The sequence below is a fragment of the Procambarus clarkii genome, chromosome 37 (assembly GCF_040958095.1).
Source record: "Procambarus clarkii isolate CNS0578487 chromosome 37, FALCON_Pclarkii_2.0, whole genome shotgun sequence".
Taxonomy (NCBI): domain Eukaryota; kingdom Metazoa; phylum Arthropoda; class Malacostraca; order Decapoda; family Cambaridae; genus Procambarus; species Procambarus clarkii.
The window spans coordinates 26,658,422-26,674,717 of record NC_091186.1 but is presented as its reverse complement, the minus strand read 5'-3'; the positions used below and the strand labels follow the sequence as shown (position 1 = coordinate 26,674,717).

Here is a 16,296-nt window from a genome sequence, read left to right as displayed (position 1 = left end):
ACATAAACTGTACGAGGTATAGTGTCATTAATGTGCGTTTACAAAGGAGACACAAGGGAGTGGAAGGCTCGAGAATTCTCGTGTCTAAAAAGAGCTAAAATCTCTCTCCAGTATTACTAAAAGTACTGCACATGATTATAGGAAATCAAAGTAATTCGTCCTAGTGAGACATAGTAACTGTGTAGTTAAATGTGCGGCTAGCTAATGAAAGATTAATTGATATTATCAAACTTGCATCATTAATGAACCATCTATTGACCCCACAGACTGTACTGACCCCTTTTGACCTTCAGTCATTTATCAACCCCTTGGATAGTACCATCGACTCTTGGGGTCAATATTGATCATTTTTTGAGGCCCGAGACTAAACTGTATTATGGATGCCCAGCTGTGACAACAAAAACAAATAGTCTCCGTGGTGTAGTGGTAAGACACTCGCCTGGCGTTCCGCGAGCGCTATGTCATGGGTTCGTATCCTGGCCGGGGAGGATTTACTGGGCGCAATTCCTTAACTGTAGCCTCTGTTTAACGCAACAGTAAAATGTGTACTTGGATGAAAAAACGATTCTTCGCGGCAGGGGATCGTATTCCAGGGACCATAGGATTAAGGACTTGCCCGAAACGCTACGCGTACTAGTGGCTCTACAAGAATGTAACAACTCTTGTATATATCTCAAAAAAACAACAACAACAACGGTGTCCAAGCTGCTGTTGTTGATTTAGAGGCGAGGACGATCGGATGCGCCGCGGCATACCCGTGAAGGGTTAATCGCGAAGCCTAGTGGCGAAATGAATGCCGCTTATCAGCGGAAACTAATGTGCCTAGTGGCCAATAAACACATAGGCAGACAGATGACTGGGGAGCCTCAGGGTGACGAGTACCGCCCCGCCCCACACAGAGAACACTGGGTAGCAAAACCAAAAACTCAGCCCCCAACTAAAACGCCGTCATCCAGTGCCCTCCGGCAGAGCAGAAGCCGGCCGCCCACCACGACTGAGGCAACCCGTTCTCGCACTTTCGTAAAATCAATATTGACTTATTAAATACGTGCATATGTGACATACTAAACATATTAGTTTACCTTGAAAAGCTTCATAGAAAACACCAACCTTTCCTAACCTTCTTAGTATGTTAAGATAAGCATCTTATTGCTTCGTAATTACAATTATTACTTAACCTATTAAAGGTATAGGTATTAAAGGTAAAAGTAACCTATTAAAGGTATAGGTTAAGTAATAATTGTAATTACGAAGCAATAAGATGCTTATCTTAACATACTAAGAAGGTTAGGTAAGGTCGGTGTTTTCTTTGAAGCTTTCAAGGTAAACTAGCATATTTAGTATGTCACATATGCACGTATTTAATAAGTCAATATTGACTGTAAGAAAGTGCGAGAACGGGTTGATTGAGGGCACACTAGGAGCCCACCTAGATCCACCAACTCCTGGCACCTCTCAGCCAAGCCGGCGCCAGACACCGGCATCCCGCCCGAAGAATCAGTCTGAATGCGTTCAAAATCTATAAGCTATCTTGTGACCCAAGGCGATATGTGCGCCAGGCGTCGTAACAGTCCGGACCGTTGAATAGGGATGCCAAATGGCAGAATCAAAATCCAAAAGTGCCAAACAGAACGTGATCCGGCGGCTCCCAGGCGGAGCTGGGATATCCAGACGTCCACCCGTCGTCAAGGCTGAACCAGGAACCCGTGTCCAAGCTTGTATTACAAGAACAACAACGTATTCCAGCTACGTCTACAGCAATACGAACAAGGTAAACAATTTAAAACTGTACACCTATGCGAATTTGATGTGTTTATATTTGGTTAATGCTATAATCTGAAAAATCTCATCATTTATAAGACAATCCAACGTCTGTGCCAAATGCATTTGGGCAGTTTGCTTTGTTTTGCTGACGGCAGTTTAATGATTCATCGAGAGTTTCATACTGGAAGGCAAAACACAATGATATATGTCATCAAATGATATACTGTATATTAATACGTAAACATCTTAAGTGATATGAACTCGGGGCCAGGTAAAGTAATTATCAGATGAATGCGTTGCATCTAATTATTATGACGATGATAGAAGCAAAGACTGATTTATTGCTTTACGAATCACATGGGAATGGTTCGGTGGCTGCCTCGAGGCTTCACACAAGGTTACTTGAGGCAAGAGTCGGCCAACAAACGGCAGAACACTCGGGCTTGGTTTACCGATTACAGCTCTCTTGTGACTCAGGGATTCTTCTCGCGGATATCTATTTGTTGCATAGAGGAGTGTAGGAAAGTATTCGGAATGCCACCGGTGGGAGGACATTCGGGTAAAGTATATTCCGGTGTTATCAGATTCTTAGGCAATGAATTGATTAGTTTCAATGGTTAATTGTGGACTTTTTTCTTCTAGGGGGGGCTGCTAAAATATTCCTTTGATCCTAAACTTTAAATTATTTTTTTACTCCAGTTGCGGCTGGCCGCGTAGCTTCTGAAACGACACGCAGTCAGATTGACTATGCCCGCAGTAAGTTTACTTCCTTATTTTTTTCCTGTTCTAGTAAACACAGCTTACTGAAAGTTAAAATTTTAATTTTTCTCTCCCCAGTATATGCTCGCACTCACCCTAGGGGTCCGTCCCCCTTCAATTCCCGCACTCCACTTGTGGAAAGGCCTGAATTGATAAACGCACTTCATCTCCCCTTTGAAAGGGTCCCTGTCAGTGTCGAGAGGGACGGCACATGCCCCCACTGCGGGGTAAGTACATCATAACTCTTTATAAAATCTCTTCATGGGTACTCTGGCTTCAATATTTAATAACTCTTTTCTTCGTCAGCTCGATGACATGACCAGGATGTACCCTACTTGGAGCAAGATTGCCGCCTGCTTGCTCTTCCCCTTCGGCCTGATGTTCATGTGCTTCAATTATGAAGACCGCTGCCCCACTTGCAACTACCTTTCTCCCAGGTAGAGGGGCAGCTGGTCCTGGCTAGCCGGAGTGAGGCTGGTCAGTCTCCCTGAGGAGGTCTCTGGAAACGGGGATCACGAGGACCATCAGGGTTAAGGCATGTCAAAGGACCCGAATCTTCTGATTTTTAGAACAGATTGGTAGCAAAACCTGTTGCCTGATTTTTAGTGTTAATACTTTTAATTGCATTGTCAGTGTTTTAATTCTACTACAGACTAGTTTCAGCTGTCTGGTTCTTGACTTGTCTTAATAAAAAAATATAGATAAATCCTTTTGTATATCTACCTTTGCTTCTTATAATATGGAGAGCTATTACATGGAGACCCCCTTCACATTCAAATGCCAGCCTGTTTATTTTGAATTTATGCACTTAAAATTCTTACCTCCTAAGGGATAAATGGCAAATTAACAGTGTAGACTGCCCTGAAAGTCATTAAAATGACTTTCTAATGTTGTTTAGCGTCAGAGTTCTAGTTATGAGTGTTGGGTAGAAAATATATTTGATAGATAACTTCTGGAAGCTCTGTAAGAGTCAAGGTACAAGTTCTTCTACTTTAAAAGCCAGGCTTAAGAGCTTAAACCAGGCTGAAATTTCAGTGGCACAACTACAGTAAGCTGGCAGGGTTACCAGATCAAAATTGCTAAAAGTAGCGAGCTGCCGGTCAAACAGTAGCGAATTTGCAAGTAGAGTAGCCCAAATTTTTAGTCAAATCAAATGTTTATTCAGGTAAAAGTACATACAATGTTAGATTTTAAGATAGCGACAGTACACAGACAGACAACCAAAAATACCAAGTTTATCTTCCTTCTTTGATAGAACAGACTTGATGCTCATCTGCTGATGACTTGCCTCCGATATATTTTGTCTGCGTTTTAATGTTTCACTTTCTTTGAATCACTTCTATGAGCTCTTATCTCGGTTCTACAAACTTTACAATGCTTTATTTCCATCTTTCACTTCAGCCAACCACTTCCCAAATACGATCCTTAAGCCAGGACATCTGAAACGCTTCCTGGTATTCAGACCACTTCCCCATTTTACACTTCTTTATCTTAACACTTAAGCAAATTCTAAAAGTAACAGCGGTAACTTCTTTTCTATATGCGATAACTTGTGTCGAACTATCCTTCTGGAGGTCAGAGCCACACTAACAATGAAAGCACAGATGAAGCTGCAAAGTTCACCATGTTAATTCCGCTCTAACGACAGTCATTTGATTCTTGGAAACACCTAAAGAGAAGCCTAATATTTACAGTAGGCAACAGTGGGAGGACACTTAACAGACAGTACCCGGGATGAAGTATTAATGACAAGGTTGGGAAATCTAGCCCCTGGGGAGGATTCTTGCCTTGCGAATACTTTTTCTTTGGGAAGTTCCTAGCATCAACGTCCCCAGGGGGTCGGTCTCTGACCTGGCCGCCTGCGGTAAGTGGTCTATTCAATCAAGCTGTTGGACGCGGCTGTGATTTGTACACATGACAGCATAAAAATCATGAGTTTAACATTAATAGCCCAACCTGTTTTTGAAGTAGCCCAAAAAGTAGCAAGTAGCAAAAATAAAAATGGGAGCGCGGGGCTCTGAAAAGTAGCCCAATCTGGCGAGTCTCAAGAGTGCTGGATAAACTAAGTTTTTGCCAGTTTTATACTTGCTGGGAGCATGTGGTAATGGACTTTAAGAGGTACCATAAACATACCATTATGCTTCACTGGCTCTTAATTTCCCATGTTCCCTCTAGTATAATTTAACTGTGCTTGATACTCAACTTTAGGTGCTTTATCGTCTTTTCCGTATGCAAAGTGTACAGAACAATCTCTTGCCTTAAAGGTGTCTAGCAGTGAATAAACTAGGAACATTGGAGTGTGCTTAGAGTCTTAGTATAACATTCCTGCTTCTTGGTACCATTTAATAGCTGAAGTTACCGACTGGTAGGTTTAGTGAGCTATTTAATGAGGTTTTGTTTGCATCTTGCCTCTAATCTTATTAGCCGACGGTAACTACCACCCCTTACTAGCTGTCCTTCCCTTCATTCCTCTAGTCCCTTGGGAGAAACTTGCTCTAACGTTAAATTAACATGGTCAAATTAGGGACATCATGGACAAACAAATTAATTTGTCACTAAATACGGGTCTACCCTGACCATCGCCACAGCGCCGTGAATTTACCATCTTCGTACCCAACCATAACTGCTTTCTGGGACCAATTGTCACCAACTTTCAATAAGTGGCCATTGATCAGCTTTTAGAGAAATCTAGAAGTCTGGAAAATAGTATATGGCTCGTTGAAGCCACCTTGCACCAGAAAACACTAGGAAACGTCTCTATAGATCTGCAGGGACGAAGCCGACAATTCCAAATGAGTTCAGTGGTATTTGAAGTGAAAGTAAAATTAAATGGGGGAGGGTTCTTTACTTCATTTCCTTAAGGTAGGCACAATGTAACTGTCCAGGCACTTATCCGATATTGTTCACTGTACCTGTATGCTTCAGAGTTCTCTGAACTCAATGTTTGAATTTTAAAGCTTTGACTTTGCTGGGTACTCTGCCATATTTAGGTTTTTGAAACTTCAAATACCACCACTACGGTCAGTCATACTTTGCCAATTTCCCCCAGGAGAATATTTCCCTTTAACCCAGTTAGCCATCTGCAACCTTTCGAGAGGCTGTCAAGTCGACATTGTCACAAATTCCACAATTGCGGTGCCGTATCCAATGTTTTTCACCCAACCACTAGAAATGGTTAACGACTTTAGCCAGTTTGTATATCAAATCCAGGCGTACTTAACTTTGGTGCCAAAGTTAACAATATATTATAGTTCTGTCAGACAAGTAGCCTACTAGTTCAATTTATTACATCTGTTAAGGGACCAGATTTAAGCCGAAAATCAGGCTTTTCTTTAGAACGTTAGTAGGAACAGTTTACAATCTCATATGGTTTATTAAAAATTAAAACAAATCAGATAAAATTTATTAAAATTTACATTAAAACTACACAGAACAGAACCGAAGTCAAAAATTTAAAAAACAGACTTAAAACTTAAAAATGCGTGAGACTTTAACAAGTTTTAAAACCATCTCAAAGTTTAAAGTGCGGCAAAGTGCTGTCAGCGTCGTCACCGTCCGCCCGCCTGACGTAGCCAGGTGATAACGTTGGTGAACAGTATATCTAAAAAATTTTATCCAATCATCCCAAGGGTTCCAAAGGGCTCCCGTCACCCCCCTCGGGGCTGACCTGCCGCTCACGATCGGACGTGGTCAGTCTATGGAGCTAGTTGCTTGCAGACATCGCAGATGTCTTGCGGGTTAGCTTCCAGACCCAGCTGGCAGACGGGCCGAAGGCGCGCCGCATTGCACCCGTTGCCCAGCGAGAACATCCAATACACTGCACTCTACGGGCAAATATCGGATGAAATTTTCAGTCAAATTAAATCTGTTTAAATTAGCATTTCAGATTATGCTCGAGAACTAGTTACTAGAAGTTAAACTAGCGTCCTTACCTCCCAGGCACATGTCGTCCCTTCCTGAGGGGGATAAGGAGAAGGGCTGGTGACCAGGTTACCTCTTTTTAGGAGAGCAACTTCGCGCTTCAGGACATGTCTAGGACGGGAAGTCGAAGTCAACAAAACGCGACTGTTGCCTGCACGCAAGAAAAAAGAAACAAGAATTAAGAAGTCAAAATTGAGTGGCTAGAGTTATTAGTTCTCACACAAAGTACTTACCGTGCGAAATGTCTGGCCTGCCATCGTTGGCAGCATCAGAGGCCGTACGGGCAGCCACAACTAGAAGAGATTTAGGAAGTTTTAGTTTATCTAGAAGCTGGAAATAAAGTTAAATTACCATTTTGCTGTTTGAGTCAATGTTTACTCAAGTTAAAAAAACTAAACTTGTACGGGCCATAGACTACCAACAAGTAAACACAGCTGATAAAGTTAAGAGACTCGTGAAGGAGCCAAGATACTGCCCAGGTTAACAACAAATTTTAATGGCACATTCCGTGCCGGGCCACGTGGAATCTAGCAAGATTTAACCGATTTGGTGGAAAGTTAATGATTATTTTCCTAAAAAATTGCTTTCTGGGTTACTTCCTGTACAAGACTAATTTGGCTAGTTTTCTGTAGTGGAAATAGAGTACAGAATGTTAACCGCAGCTCAATTGCCATGGGGATAAGAACTCTAGGATAATTACCATTTGTGTAAACACTTAAGTCCGTCGCTCCTGCACTAGACTAACGAGTATATATATATATTTTTTAACCTAGAAGTAAAACAAACCACTTTAAAGCTATTTTAAAACAAACCTTGTTTGACCCTAAGCATTGTCTTGACCCCCCAAACACTCTTCCAGCCAACAAAAGATATCTAAGTAAGACACAACTGAGCCAGAGAAGAGACACAGTCGACGCGATGCTAACAGGTGTTCTGCTAGCTGCTGGCCGACTCCTGCCCCAAGTAACCTTGTGTGAAGCCTCGAGGCAGCCACCGAACCATCCTCACGTGATTCGTAGAGCAATAAATCAGTTTTTACTTATAATATCTTCATAATTATTAGATGCAACACTTTCATCTGATAATTACCTTACCTGGCCCCGAGTTCATATCACTTAAGATGTTCACCTAATAACACAGACAGTATATACATTTGATGAAATATATAAATGGGTTTTGGCTTTCGGTATGAAACACTCTCAGTGAATCTTTAAACTGCCGTCAGCAAAACCAAGAAAACTGTCCAAGTGCATTTACTTTTTACTATTCACTTGGGAATGGTTCGACATCTACTTCGAAGCTTTAGACGTTTATTTGGGGAAGAGCCGGTCAGGAACTGACAGATGACCTGGTTGTGTTCTCGTCAGTGTGTTCGTATTCTGATCCAGACATTGATTATCTCAGAGTAACACTTGGGACAATGTGGGAGGAACACGAACGTTAGTTGTGTATTTTGTCTGTATTTTATTTCGTTAGTTATAGTTTCCACGTTTGCTGACGTTCGTTATTTAAAAGTGTACGTGGTATTATATATAACTTTCAAAGTCTAGCTTTCTGGTATATTTTAAGTTAAATTTTTTGTTTTGTTTTAAACCGTTAAGGTTAAAACCTTATTACGTTCAGAATAACGCATCTGTAATTTGTCAAACTTTAATTTGATATTAGTGCTTAGATGGGTAAAGGTATTCATGCCTGTATATTTTATTGACACGTTTTTAATGTTTAATATCCGACCATAATTTTACAGTGGAAGAAACCTTTTCTTAGCCGACCGCAGAGCTGAATATGGAAGCTGTAAGGATACGTTGCTTGCTTTAGTCTCTTACACTTTTACTTTTTTTATTTCTAACCTGTGAACTGATACTCTCGTGTTCTTCCAGCAAAGGATAACATGATTCTTTCTGCCGCTTTCCCGCAAGCTAAACCCGTTCGGCTGGGAACTACTCCCATCGAGATTGGGCGTAGAAAAACAAAACAAAAAATTGAACTTAAAATATACCAGAAAGCTAGACTTTGACAGTTATATATATATTACCACGTACACTTTTAAATAACGAACGTCAGCAAACGTGGAAACTATAACCTAAAGTTCGTGTTCCTCCCACATTGTCCCAAGTGTTACTCTGAGATAATCAACGTCTGGATCAGAAAAGGCTCACGAGAACACAACCAGGTCATCTGGCATCCCTCTACTATCGTGTTGTTACTTAACTTGATATCCATTCAGCGGTACCTCGTGCTGATAACTATCCCAATGCTGAAGCTTGGGGTTCTGCAAGATATCTCTACTTTGAACGTCTTCGTGCACCTGGTGGAGCTTTCGTAGCTGTTGTTGACGCAGATTCTGCTGCCGCCGTCCCTAGGAAAGGGACATGCCTCAATTGCCAGGCAAGGTTCCTAGATAGGTTTTAACTTCATTTCTTCCTATTCTAACTGTACTGCAAATCCTCTTTAGTTACGATATCTATTTAAAATAAGTGTTCAAATTAAACAATTATTTAATTCTGTATAATGCTAAAAGGCTAAATCTTTCTCTAGATAGGTAACGTGTCCCGGAGCTTCAACATGTGGGGCTGCTGTCCCTGTGCAGGAAGCCTGAGAGATGTCGGGTGTGTGGCCACGTCATCACCAGCGAAGAGTAGCCAGCGCTTAGACTAGCTACCTACCAAAACCCTGCGGAAGATGCCTTGTATACATAGGTATACATGGGTATACTTGGGGGCCCACGGGGAGAAAAAACAGAAAATTGCGTAATTTTTTAATGGTGCCGAGGAACGCCTTGATTTGCTTGGCTTTTTTAGCCTAGCGGGTGGAGACATCAACAGCATGTTGGGACTTTTTTTTTTATGATTTTCTTTAATGCTTATCTATAGGTTTTAGGTTATGACTTAAGACTTTGGTTGATTTTTATTCATCAGGCTGGACAGATTTGTGAAAGTACTGTTAAATTTTTATTCAAAATAACCTGTTTTTTACTGATACTACCGGTCGAAAGGTACTTTGAATCAATACCTAAATTTCTTAGGGTAATTCTTATCATAATTTAAATGACTTTGTCGAATAAAATTTCATTATTTAGTGTCGAAACTCTTAAAGGTTAATGGGTGTATAACAGCAGACCTTAACAGCCGTTTGGATCTGACTCCACCTGCTGCAGTCGCCTTAGTCTCACAAATGTGCCTTCATCAGCCAGGTGTGAACAGGGGGGGGGGGAGGTGCATAAAGTTCTTTTGCCCCAATCTCTTGCTTGATGTGATGGCACAGAAGTGTTCCGCTAATCTTTCTTGCCACCCATCAATTTGTCGTGCATGGAAACAGTCTATTCTCCATTGTGCATCCCTCTAGCCGTAGATGGTGGGGCGGGGGGGGGGGGGGGGATTGGGTAAAATTAAGAGGTCAGACTATCTGATGGATTTAGTCGGGTCAGTGATACCTTTTAGACTGTTGCAGGGTAGTGAACAAAAATTTCTGGTTAGTGTCCAGCATTTTACCTGGAAGATTCTCCCGTCACAGAGGGAGTCTCCCCTTCTGGCTCTCCTGCTCCGGCTGTTGGAACCAGACCCTTTTTTTCCGCCACGCCTTAGATTTCTCAACCGCCTGTGTCCCAGACAGTGGCTATTGTCCCACTGGTAACTTTTTACTTACTACTGATAGTCTTGAAACCTTTGCTTCTTCGCAATGTCCCTTTCTAATATATTTCGGGTCGCTAGAAACTGAAATTCTTGATCGTAACATAATTTTATTATCTTATGTACTGCAACCTCTTAGTCAATTGACAACGTCCTATCCAGTTCTGTAGATTCCATCCAGTGTGGGCGAGGCCATGGTTTGGTCCTCTACAGGTGGAATAATACAAGCATAGTTTCATTGTTCAGTCCCATATTACAACAGGGGATTAAAATTGGCAGGCGACAAAGCCACTTTCAGGTCCTTTGTTACCCCTTTTTACTGTGACATCTAAGTCACTTTCAGGTTGACTAAATAACCATGCCATCCCGTACCTGGTAATTCTTGCTAGTAAGGTGTTACTGTATTAAGCAGGACGCTTAAAGAATTTATGCTAAAGTTCAAACGGCCCATCCTAAACCTGAAAGAATGTATACCAAGGCGAGACGCCTTAATGTTTACTCTAGCAGGACAGTTCTTGCAGCATGTCTGCTCTTTAGACTGCAGAACCTCTAATTCCGGACCCGACCTTCATGCTCAACCTCTGCAGTGACTTGTTCCATCCTAGTCCTGTCCTGAAATAAATTCAGCGTTTCCCCAGACTACTTCCCTTCCATGCGAGCTCTTCTGGTTACAGGAAAAGATTGTGTGTGGGGGGGGGGGGCTGACAGTCATGACACTTTACCATTGAGGCAGTTGTCAACATTTTCTCCATAAGGATGCCAGTAGGAAAAGCACAAAACGAGCAATATGGTTCGAATCCTATCAAAGAATGCTTTACCTCTAGGGACGTAAAAGATATACGATAGTCAGCTTTTCAGGACAGTCATATCTTGCTTTCGTCAAAGTTGCACGATTAAGTGCGACAATGAAACTCCGCCCTGACCTTTGTCCAAGTTGCAAAGTGCCAGAGTTATGCTTGTACGGACAATTTCCCAGTCTTATCATGGGAGGAAAGCCAAAGGGATAGGTTACTTTTTAAAGTGCCGTTACCTGTAACCCCGACTCCCAGCGGTGTGAGAAATGACATTCTATATTCAGATTACTACCCAGTTAGCCCTTTCCAGGCGGCAGATGTAAGTTTAATCAGTGAAGACAACAGCTGAAGACTTCAACCCCATATCTGTGAATAGGACAAATGGAGCGCGAAGTAGCTTAACGGGAAAGTAGTTCCATGACAGGATGCAAGTTGAAGCAGTTATCCTGTGCATAAAGAGCTTTCTGAACAGTGCAAGTGGGACCATCTATGGTGACAGGGTTTGAACAAGAGAACCTTTAGTGAATCTCTCAAGGGACTTCTTACAGGTAAAGGCGACTAGAGGGATCAAGACCTACCCGAGGGGTAATCTTCAAAGCATGGCACAAGACACTGTTGAAAATCATGGGAGGTCTGCAAAGGCAGTAACAATCCTATAGACAGTAGGCCACTTTAAACAGTAGGCTCCTACCAAGCGCTTGAGTTCCTGTTCTAGATGCGTAGTCTAGTATGGTACTCTAAAACAATCTAGACATTTTAAATTGACAGAGTGGAGACTTATCTTTACCCTGGCATCATATACACGAACGGGGCAAAGTAATCAATGCAGCCTAGTAATGGGAAACTATCTGCATCACTCATATTCAACCCAAGGGATGTGTGCACACAAGGTTCAGTGGGAAGCCACCTGCATGGTTGCAATTCGAGAATTGCTAGCAACTGCTTCAAGCCTACTTCTACAGGCCGACCCTTCAGCAGTAGGAATCTATGATTCCTCAGTGCGATGAGTACTGATCAACTGTTCCCTGCCCAAGCTGTAACGGAAGGAACTTCCTTTGAGATCCTCCGTAGATACAAGTTATGAAACCTCATCAAGCAAAGCAGATGTACAGGGTTCTAACATTCCATTTTTATTAAAGGGCCGAAATCTAGAGAAACTTTGAGCCCAAGTTTTACATCAACGTCATCATGACCATTAAAGATTTCAGTTATGTTTTTAAGTTGTCCGCATTAGTGTTCGGGTAGAGAAAGAAAGTCATTCGATAAAATTTAATAAAAAGTATATTAGACACTTCGACCGAAGTAAAACATTTAAGAAGTTAAAAATTTTATGAAATGCTGGTAGTTTCCAGCATTAAGTTCTGCGTTCTAAAATACTGTCAATTAAAATTTAGATATTTTTTAATCCCCTCGGGTCCCTATGGGCCACCATTAAGCAATTAATTTGGTAAGCCACCCTCGGGTCAGTGTCGAGGTCCACTACTGACCGGGAGTAGTGTAGTTACAGATGGGACAACGTTGCTCCTGACTGAAGCACAGGTCTATCAGGCAGGTCGGCAAGAGTAGAAGCACTGGACACCTGAGCCACACGTTGAAGTCCCGGGACAAGTCCCCAATCTAAGAAATTAATTGCAGCAAGATTAGCAACAGTATATCTAAAATTATTAGGAAGCAGGAAAGACCAATATTGTTGGAAACCAGAAAGCATATTTAACGGGATTTCTAAAAAACTGTTACAGCCTACCATGACAGGTACGAATAGTAAAGAATCTCACCCGACATCTAGGACAAGTCCCTCTCCTAGGGAGGGGGTAGAGACGGATGGAGGCCTGTGGAGCCTCACGCCTCGGTGCGTGTCCAGAGCTAGGAGCAACTAGAGGGGTGGTGATGGTGGCTGTAGAGAAAAAATTACGCGTATAAAACATGGCTACAACCTTTGAAAAGCGTTAGATCAAGTTAAAAGATCATAAGTCCTAACGTATCATTGCCAAACTAGTATAACGTGGAAATTGTTAAACTTCAAACATTTTTGGCAAGTAACCAAAACAAAAGATTAAACACTTTTACCCCATAAAACCTTAACACTTAAAAGTCAAAGTTATGAAACAATACAATTCGTAAACTCTTTACTACCACACATTAGTCAAAATATTAACCACAAACCTTGAACGTCGCTCATGGTTATTACCGAAAACAACGTCTGCGTCAATAAAAACGTACAGCCTGAGTAAGGAAGTAGAGTGCTCTGCCAAGTGCTGGCCGACTCCTGCCCCAAGTAACCTTGTGTGAAGCCTCGAGGCAGCCACCGAACCATTCCCATGTGATTCGTAAAGCAATAAAACAATTTTTGCTTATAATATCTTTATAATTATTGGATGCTTTTATCTGAAAATTATCTTACCTGGCCAAGAGTTCATATCACGTAAGATGTTCACCTAATAACACAGACAGTATATACATTTGAAGAAATATATAAATGAGTTTTGGCTTTCGGTATGAAACACTCACAGTGAATCTTTAACCTGTTGTTTAAACCATCAGCAAAACCAAGCAAACTACCCAAGTGCATTTACTTTTTACGAATCACTTGGGAGTCGTTCGACATCTACTTCGAAGCTTCAGACGTTTACTTGGGGAAGAGTCGGTCAGAAACTGACAGATGACCTGGTTGTGTTCTCATGAACGTGTTCGTCTTCTGATCCAGACATTGAGTATCTCAGAGTAACACTTGGGACAATGTGGGAGGAACACGAACGTTAGTTGTGCATTTTATTTGTATTTCGTTGAATATAGTTTCCATGTTTGATGACGTTCATTATTTAAGAATGTACGTGGTATTATATATAACCTTTAAAGTCCAGCTTATTTGGACTTTTCAAGTCTTAACGCTTAAAAATTGAAAAAATATTAAGGTTAACCTTATTACGTTCACAATTGAGTCTAATTTATCAAACTGTTATTAGTGTTAGGATGGAAAAATATTTACGCCTGTATATTTATAGAAAGATTTTAATGTTAGTATCCGACCATTATTTTACAGTAGAAGAAATCCCTTCTGTAGCAGAACGCAGAGCTGCATATGGCCGTTGTAAGTATACGTTGCTAGTTTATCTTTCCACTTTTACTCTTTTTACTTTTAACCTGTGAACTAATAAACCTTTTGAATTCCAGCAAAGGACTGCCAGCTTCTTTCTGGCGCTTTCCCAGATGCTAAACCCATTCAGCTACAACCTCCAGTAAAGGTTACCAGACCCCTCTATTACCGTCCTATTGGTGATGAACCTGTTAATGAATATGCAGGTGCACCTCTTCCTGATAACTACTCAAATGCTGAAGCCTACGTTTCTGCAAAAGATTTATACTCTGGTCGTCGTAATGCAGCTGGTGGAGCTATCTTGGCTGCTGTCGACTGTGATGCTGCTACTGCTGCCGCCTCCGCAGTCCCTAAGACGGGGACATGCCCTAATTGCAAGGCAAGGTTCTTGGCAAAGTTTCAAAATTATTAATTTTAATACTATACTGAAAATCCTTCTTGGTTATCTATTTAAGCTAGTGATCAAATTAATTTTGTGTTAATTTTGCCATAATGCTGAATGACTGTCTTAATGTCTCTTAATCTTTCCCTAGATAGGTAACGTAACGTGTCCCGGAGCTTCAACATGTGCGGGCTGCTGGCCCTGTGCTGGAAGCCTGAGAGATGTCGGGTGTGTGGCCACGTCATCACCAGCGAAGAGTAGCCAGCGCTTAGACTAGCTACCTACCAAAACCCTGCGGAAGATGCCTTGTATACATAGTGTAACGGTTCTATTGTTACGTAAAGTATGGTGACAAATAAACACAGACACTAAGATATATATATATATATATTTGGTCGAATATACAGAAGTACACAGGTGATACTTTGGTGTGAGTTGAGCGCACTGAGCGTCGGTACAGTATCTCGCAAGGGTCTGCTCTAGACCACACTTGAAAGTAGACTGGCCAATGTTGAATGAATGAATAATACAGGAGAAGATGCCCATTGGGGCGAGCCTTGAAGTGGGGACAGCTGAAGAGTAGTCGGTGAGAGGAGCCAATGTTCGCTACACCGCTGCTTATATACTCGGGCAACACCTCACCGTGTTGCCCAGGCAACGCCTCACCTCATTCATCTCCAAAGGTTGACAGGAATATTAACAATGCATTTGGAGCGAGTATATTATTGGGATAATCTACTCGCTACAATAGGTATACTTAGGGACCCACGGGGAGAAAAAACATAAAATTGCGTAATTTTTTAATGGTGCCGAGGAACGCCATGATTTGCTTGGCTCTTTTAGCCCAGCGGGTGGAGACAATAACAGCATGTTGGGACTTTTTTTTTTTTTTATTTTATTTTTTTTTTTTTTATTTTTTTTAATTCTATCGATAGGTTTTAGGTTATGACTAAGACTTTGGTTGATTTTTTATTCTTTAGGCTGGACAGATTTCTGAAAGTACTATTAAATTTTTACTCTAACTTGGTTTTTTACTGATTCCAAGGGTTGAAAGGTAACTAGAGTAAACTCCTGAAATTTTTTAGGGCAATTTTTATGAATTTAAATTATTTTATCGAATAAAATCTCAACATCGTTTTGTGTTGAAACTCTGATAAAGAAGAGTGTATAACAGAGCAGACCTTAACAACTGTTTGGGTCTGACTACCTGCTGCAGTCGCCTTAGTCTCGCAAATGTGCCTTCATCAGCCAGGGGTGCGGGGGGGGGGGGGGGGTGGAGGAGGATAAAGCTCTTGCCCCAATCTCTTGCTTGATGTAATGGTACAGAAGTGTTAAGCTAATCTTGCTTGTCACCAATCAATTTCTCGTGCATGGAAACTGTCTATTCCCCATTGTGCATCTATCTAGTCGTAGACTGTGGGGGGGGGGGAGGGATTGGGGTAAAGTTGAAAATTATGGTCGGACTATCTGATGGCATTAGTTGGGTTAGTGATCCCCTGTAGACTATTGCAGGGAAGTGAACAAAAATTATCTTGTTAGTGTGCAGTATTTTCACCTGTAAGATTCTCTCCTCGCCAAGGAAATCGTCTTGTGGTTCTCCGGCTGTTGGAACCTGACCATGTTTTTGCCATGCCTTAGATTTCTGTACCACTCCTGTATCATTGACAATGACTGTCTCACTGTGGTAACCAGCAACCCTTCACTTATTTAGTCTTAAAACCACCTGTACTACTTGGCCATGTCTTTCTATTTTAGCTTGCTAAAGTGAAATTTGTTATCGTACCATAAATGTTGATCATATGGACTGGAATCTTTAGTCAACAAATTCCGTCCTAACCAGTCTCCTGTAAATTCCATCCAGTGTTGGCGAGGCAATGCTTTGGTCCTCCAGACAGGTGGAATAATACCAGCATAGTCTTTGTTCCATCCCATGTTATGCCAGGGGACTAAGTG

At 41.6% G+C, this 16,296-nt stretch overlaps 3 protein-coding genes and 2 long non-coding RNA genes across 10 annotated transcripts; 3 read left to right on the top strand and 2 right to left on the bottom strand.

The window, feature by feature from the left end:
* Positions 1-2,112: 2,112 nt before the first annotated feature.
* LOC123766010 (uncharacterized) lies at positions 2,113-3,229 on the top strand. The gene is made up of 4 exons (XM_045754871.2): positions 2,113-2,323; positions 2,464-2,520; positions 2,602-2,750; positions 2,830-3,229. Exons 1-4 carry the CDS (start codon positions 2,122-2,124, stop codon positions 2,962-2,964), a joined length of 543 nt encoding a protein of 180 aa, XP_045610827.2. The 5' UTR covers positions 2,113-2,121; the 3' UTR covers positions 2,965-3,229.
* Positions 3,230-5,910: 2,681 nt separating this feature from the next.
* Positions 5,911-7,401, bottom strand: LOC123766008 (uncharacterized). Of its 2 annotated transcripts, XM_045754869.2 has the most exons (4): positions 7,257-7,401; positions 6,678-6,737; positions 6,456-6,595; positions 5,911-6,347 (listed from the first exon to the last, which is right to left on the bottom strand). In XM_045754869.2, exons 1-4 carry the CDS (start codon positions 7,273-7,275, stop codon positions 6,219-6,221), a joined length of 348 nt encoding a protein of 115 aa, XP_045610825.1. In that variant the 5' UTR covers positions 7,276-7,401; the 3' UTR covers positions 5,911-6,218. The 2 variants fall into 2 exon arrangements, with proteins under 2 accessions (XP_045610825.1, XP_045610826.1); XM_045754870.2 differs by lacking the exon at positions 6,678-6,737 and having other exon boundaries at positions 7,257-7,383.
* An 80-nt stretch (positions 7,402-7,481) lies between these two features.
* On the top strand, positions 7,482-9,438 carry LOC138372080 (uncharacterized). The gene is made up of 2 exons (XR_011230701.1): positions 7,482-8,832; positions 8,983-9,438. It is a non-coding gene; the product is annotated as an uncharacterized lncRNA (long non-coding RNA).
* Positions 9,439-12,124: 2,686 nt separating this feature from the next.
* LOC138372079 (uncharacterized) lies at positions 12,125-13,181 on the bottom strand. Its single transcript, XR_011230700.1, has 3 exons — positions 13,031-13,181; positions 12,643-12,761; positions 12,125-12,484 (listed from the first exon to the last, which is right to left on the bottom strand). It is a non-coding gene; the product is annotated as an uncharacterized lncRNA (long non-coding RNA).
* Positions 13,182-13,466: 285 nt separating this feature from the next.
* LOC123766007 (uncharacterized) lies at positions 13,467-14,680 on the top strand. Of its 5 annotated transcripts, none has more exons than XM_069337336.1 (4): positions 13,467-13,622; positions 13,908-13,955; positions 14,039-14,340; positions 14,499-14,680. In XM_069337336.1, exons 1-4 carry the CDS (start codon positions 13,604-13,606, stop codon positions 14,505-14,507), a joined length of 378 nt encoding a protein of 125 aa, XP_069193437.1. In that variant the 5' UTR covers positions 13,467-13,603; the 3' UTR covers positions 14,508-14,680. The 5 variants fall into 5 exon arrangements, 4 of the variants coding, with proteins under 4 accessions (XP_069193437.1, XP_045610823.2, XP_069193436.1 ...); XM_045754867.2 differs by having other exon boundaries at positions 13,470-13,622; positions 14,495-14,680; XM_069337335.1 differs by having other exon boundaries at positions 13,471-13,622; positions 14,044-14,340; positions 14,495-14,680.
* The last annotated feature ends 1,616 nt before the right edge of the window (positions 14,681-16,296 follow it).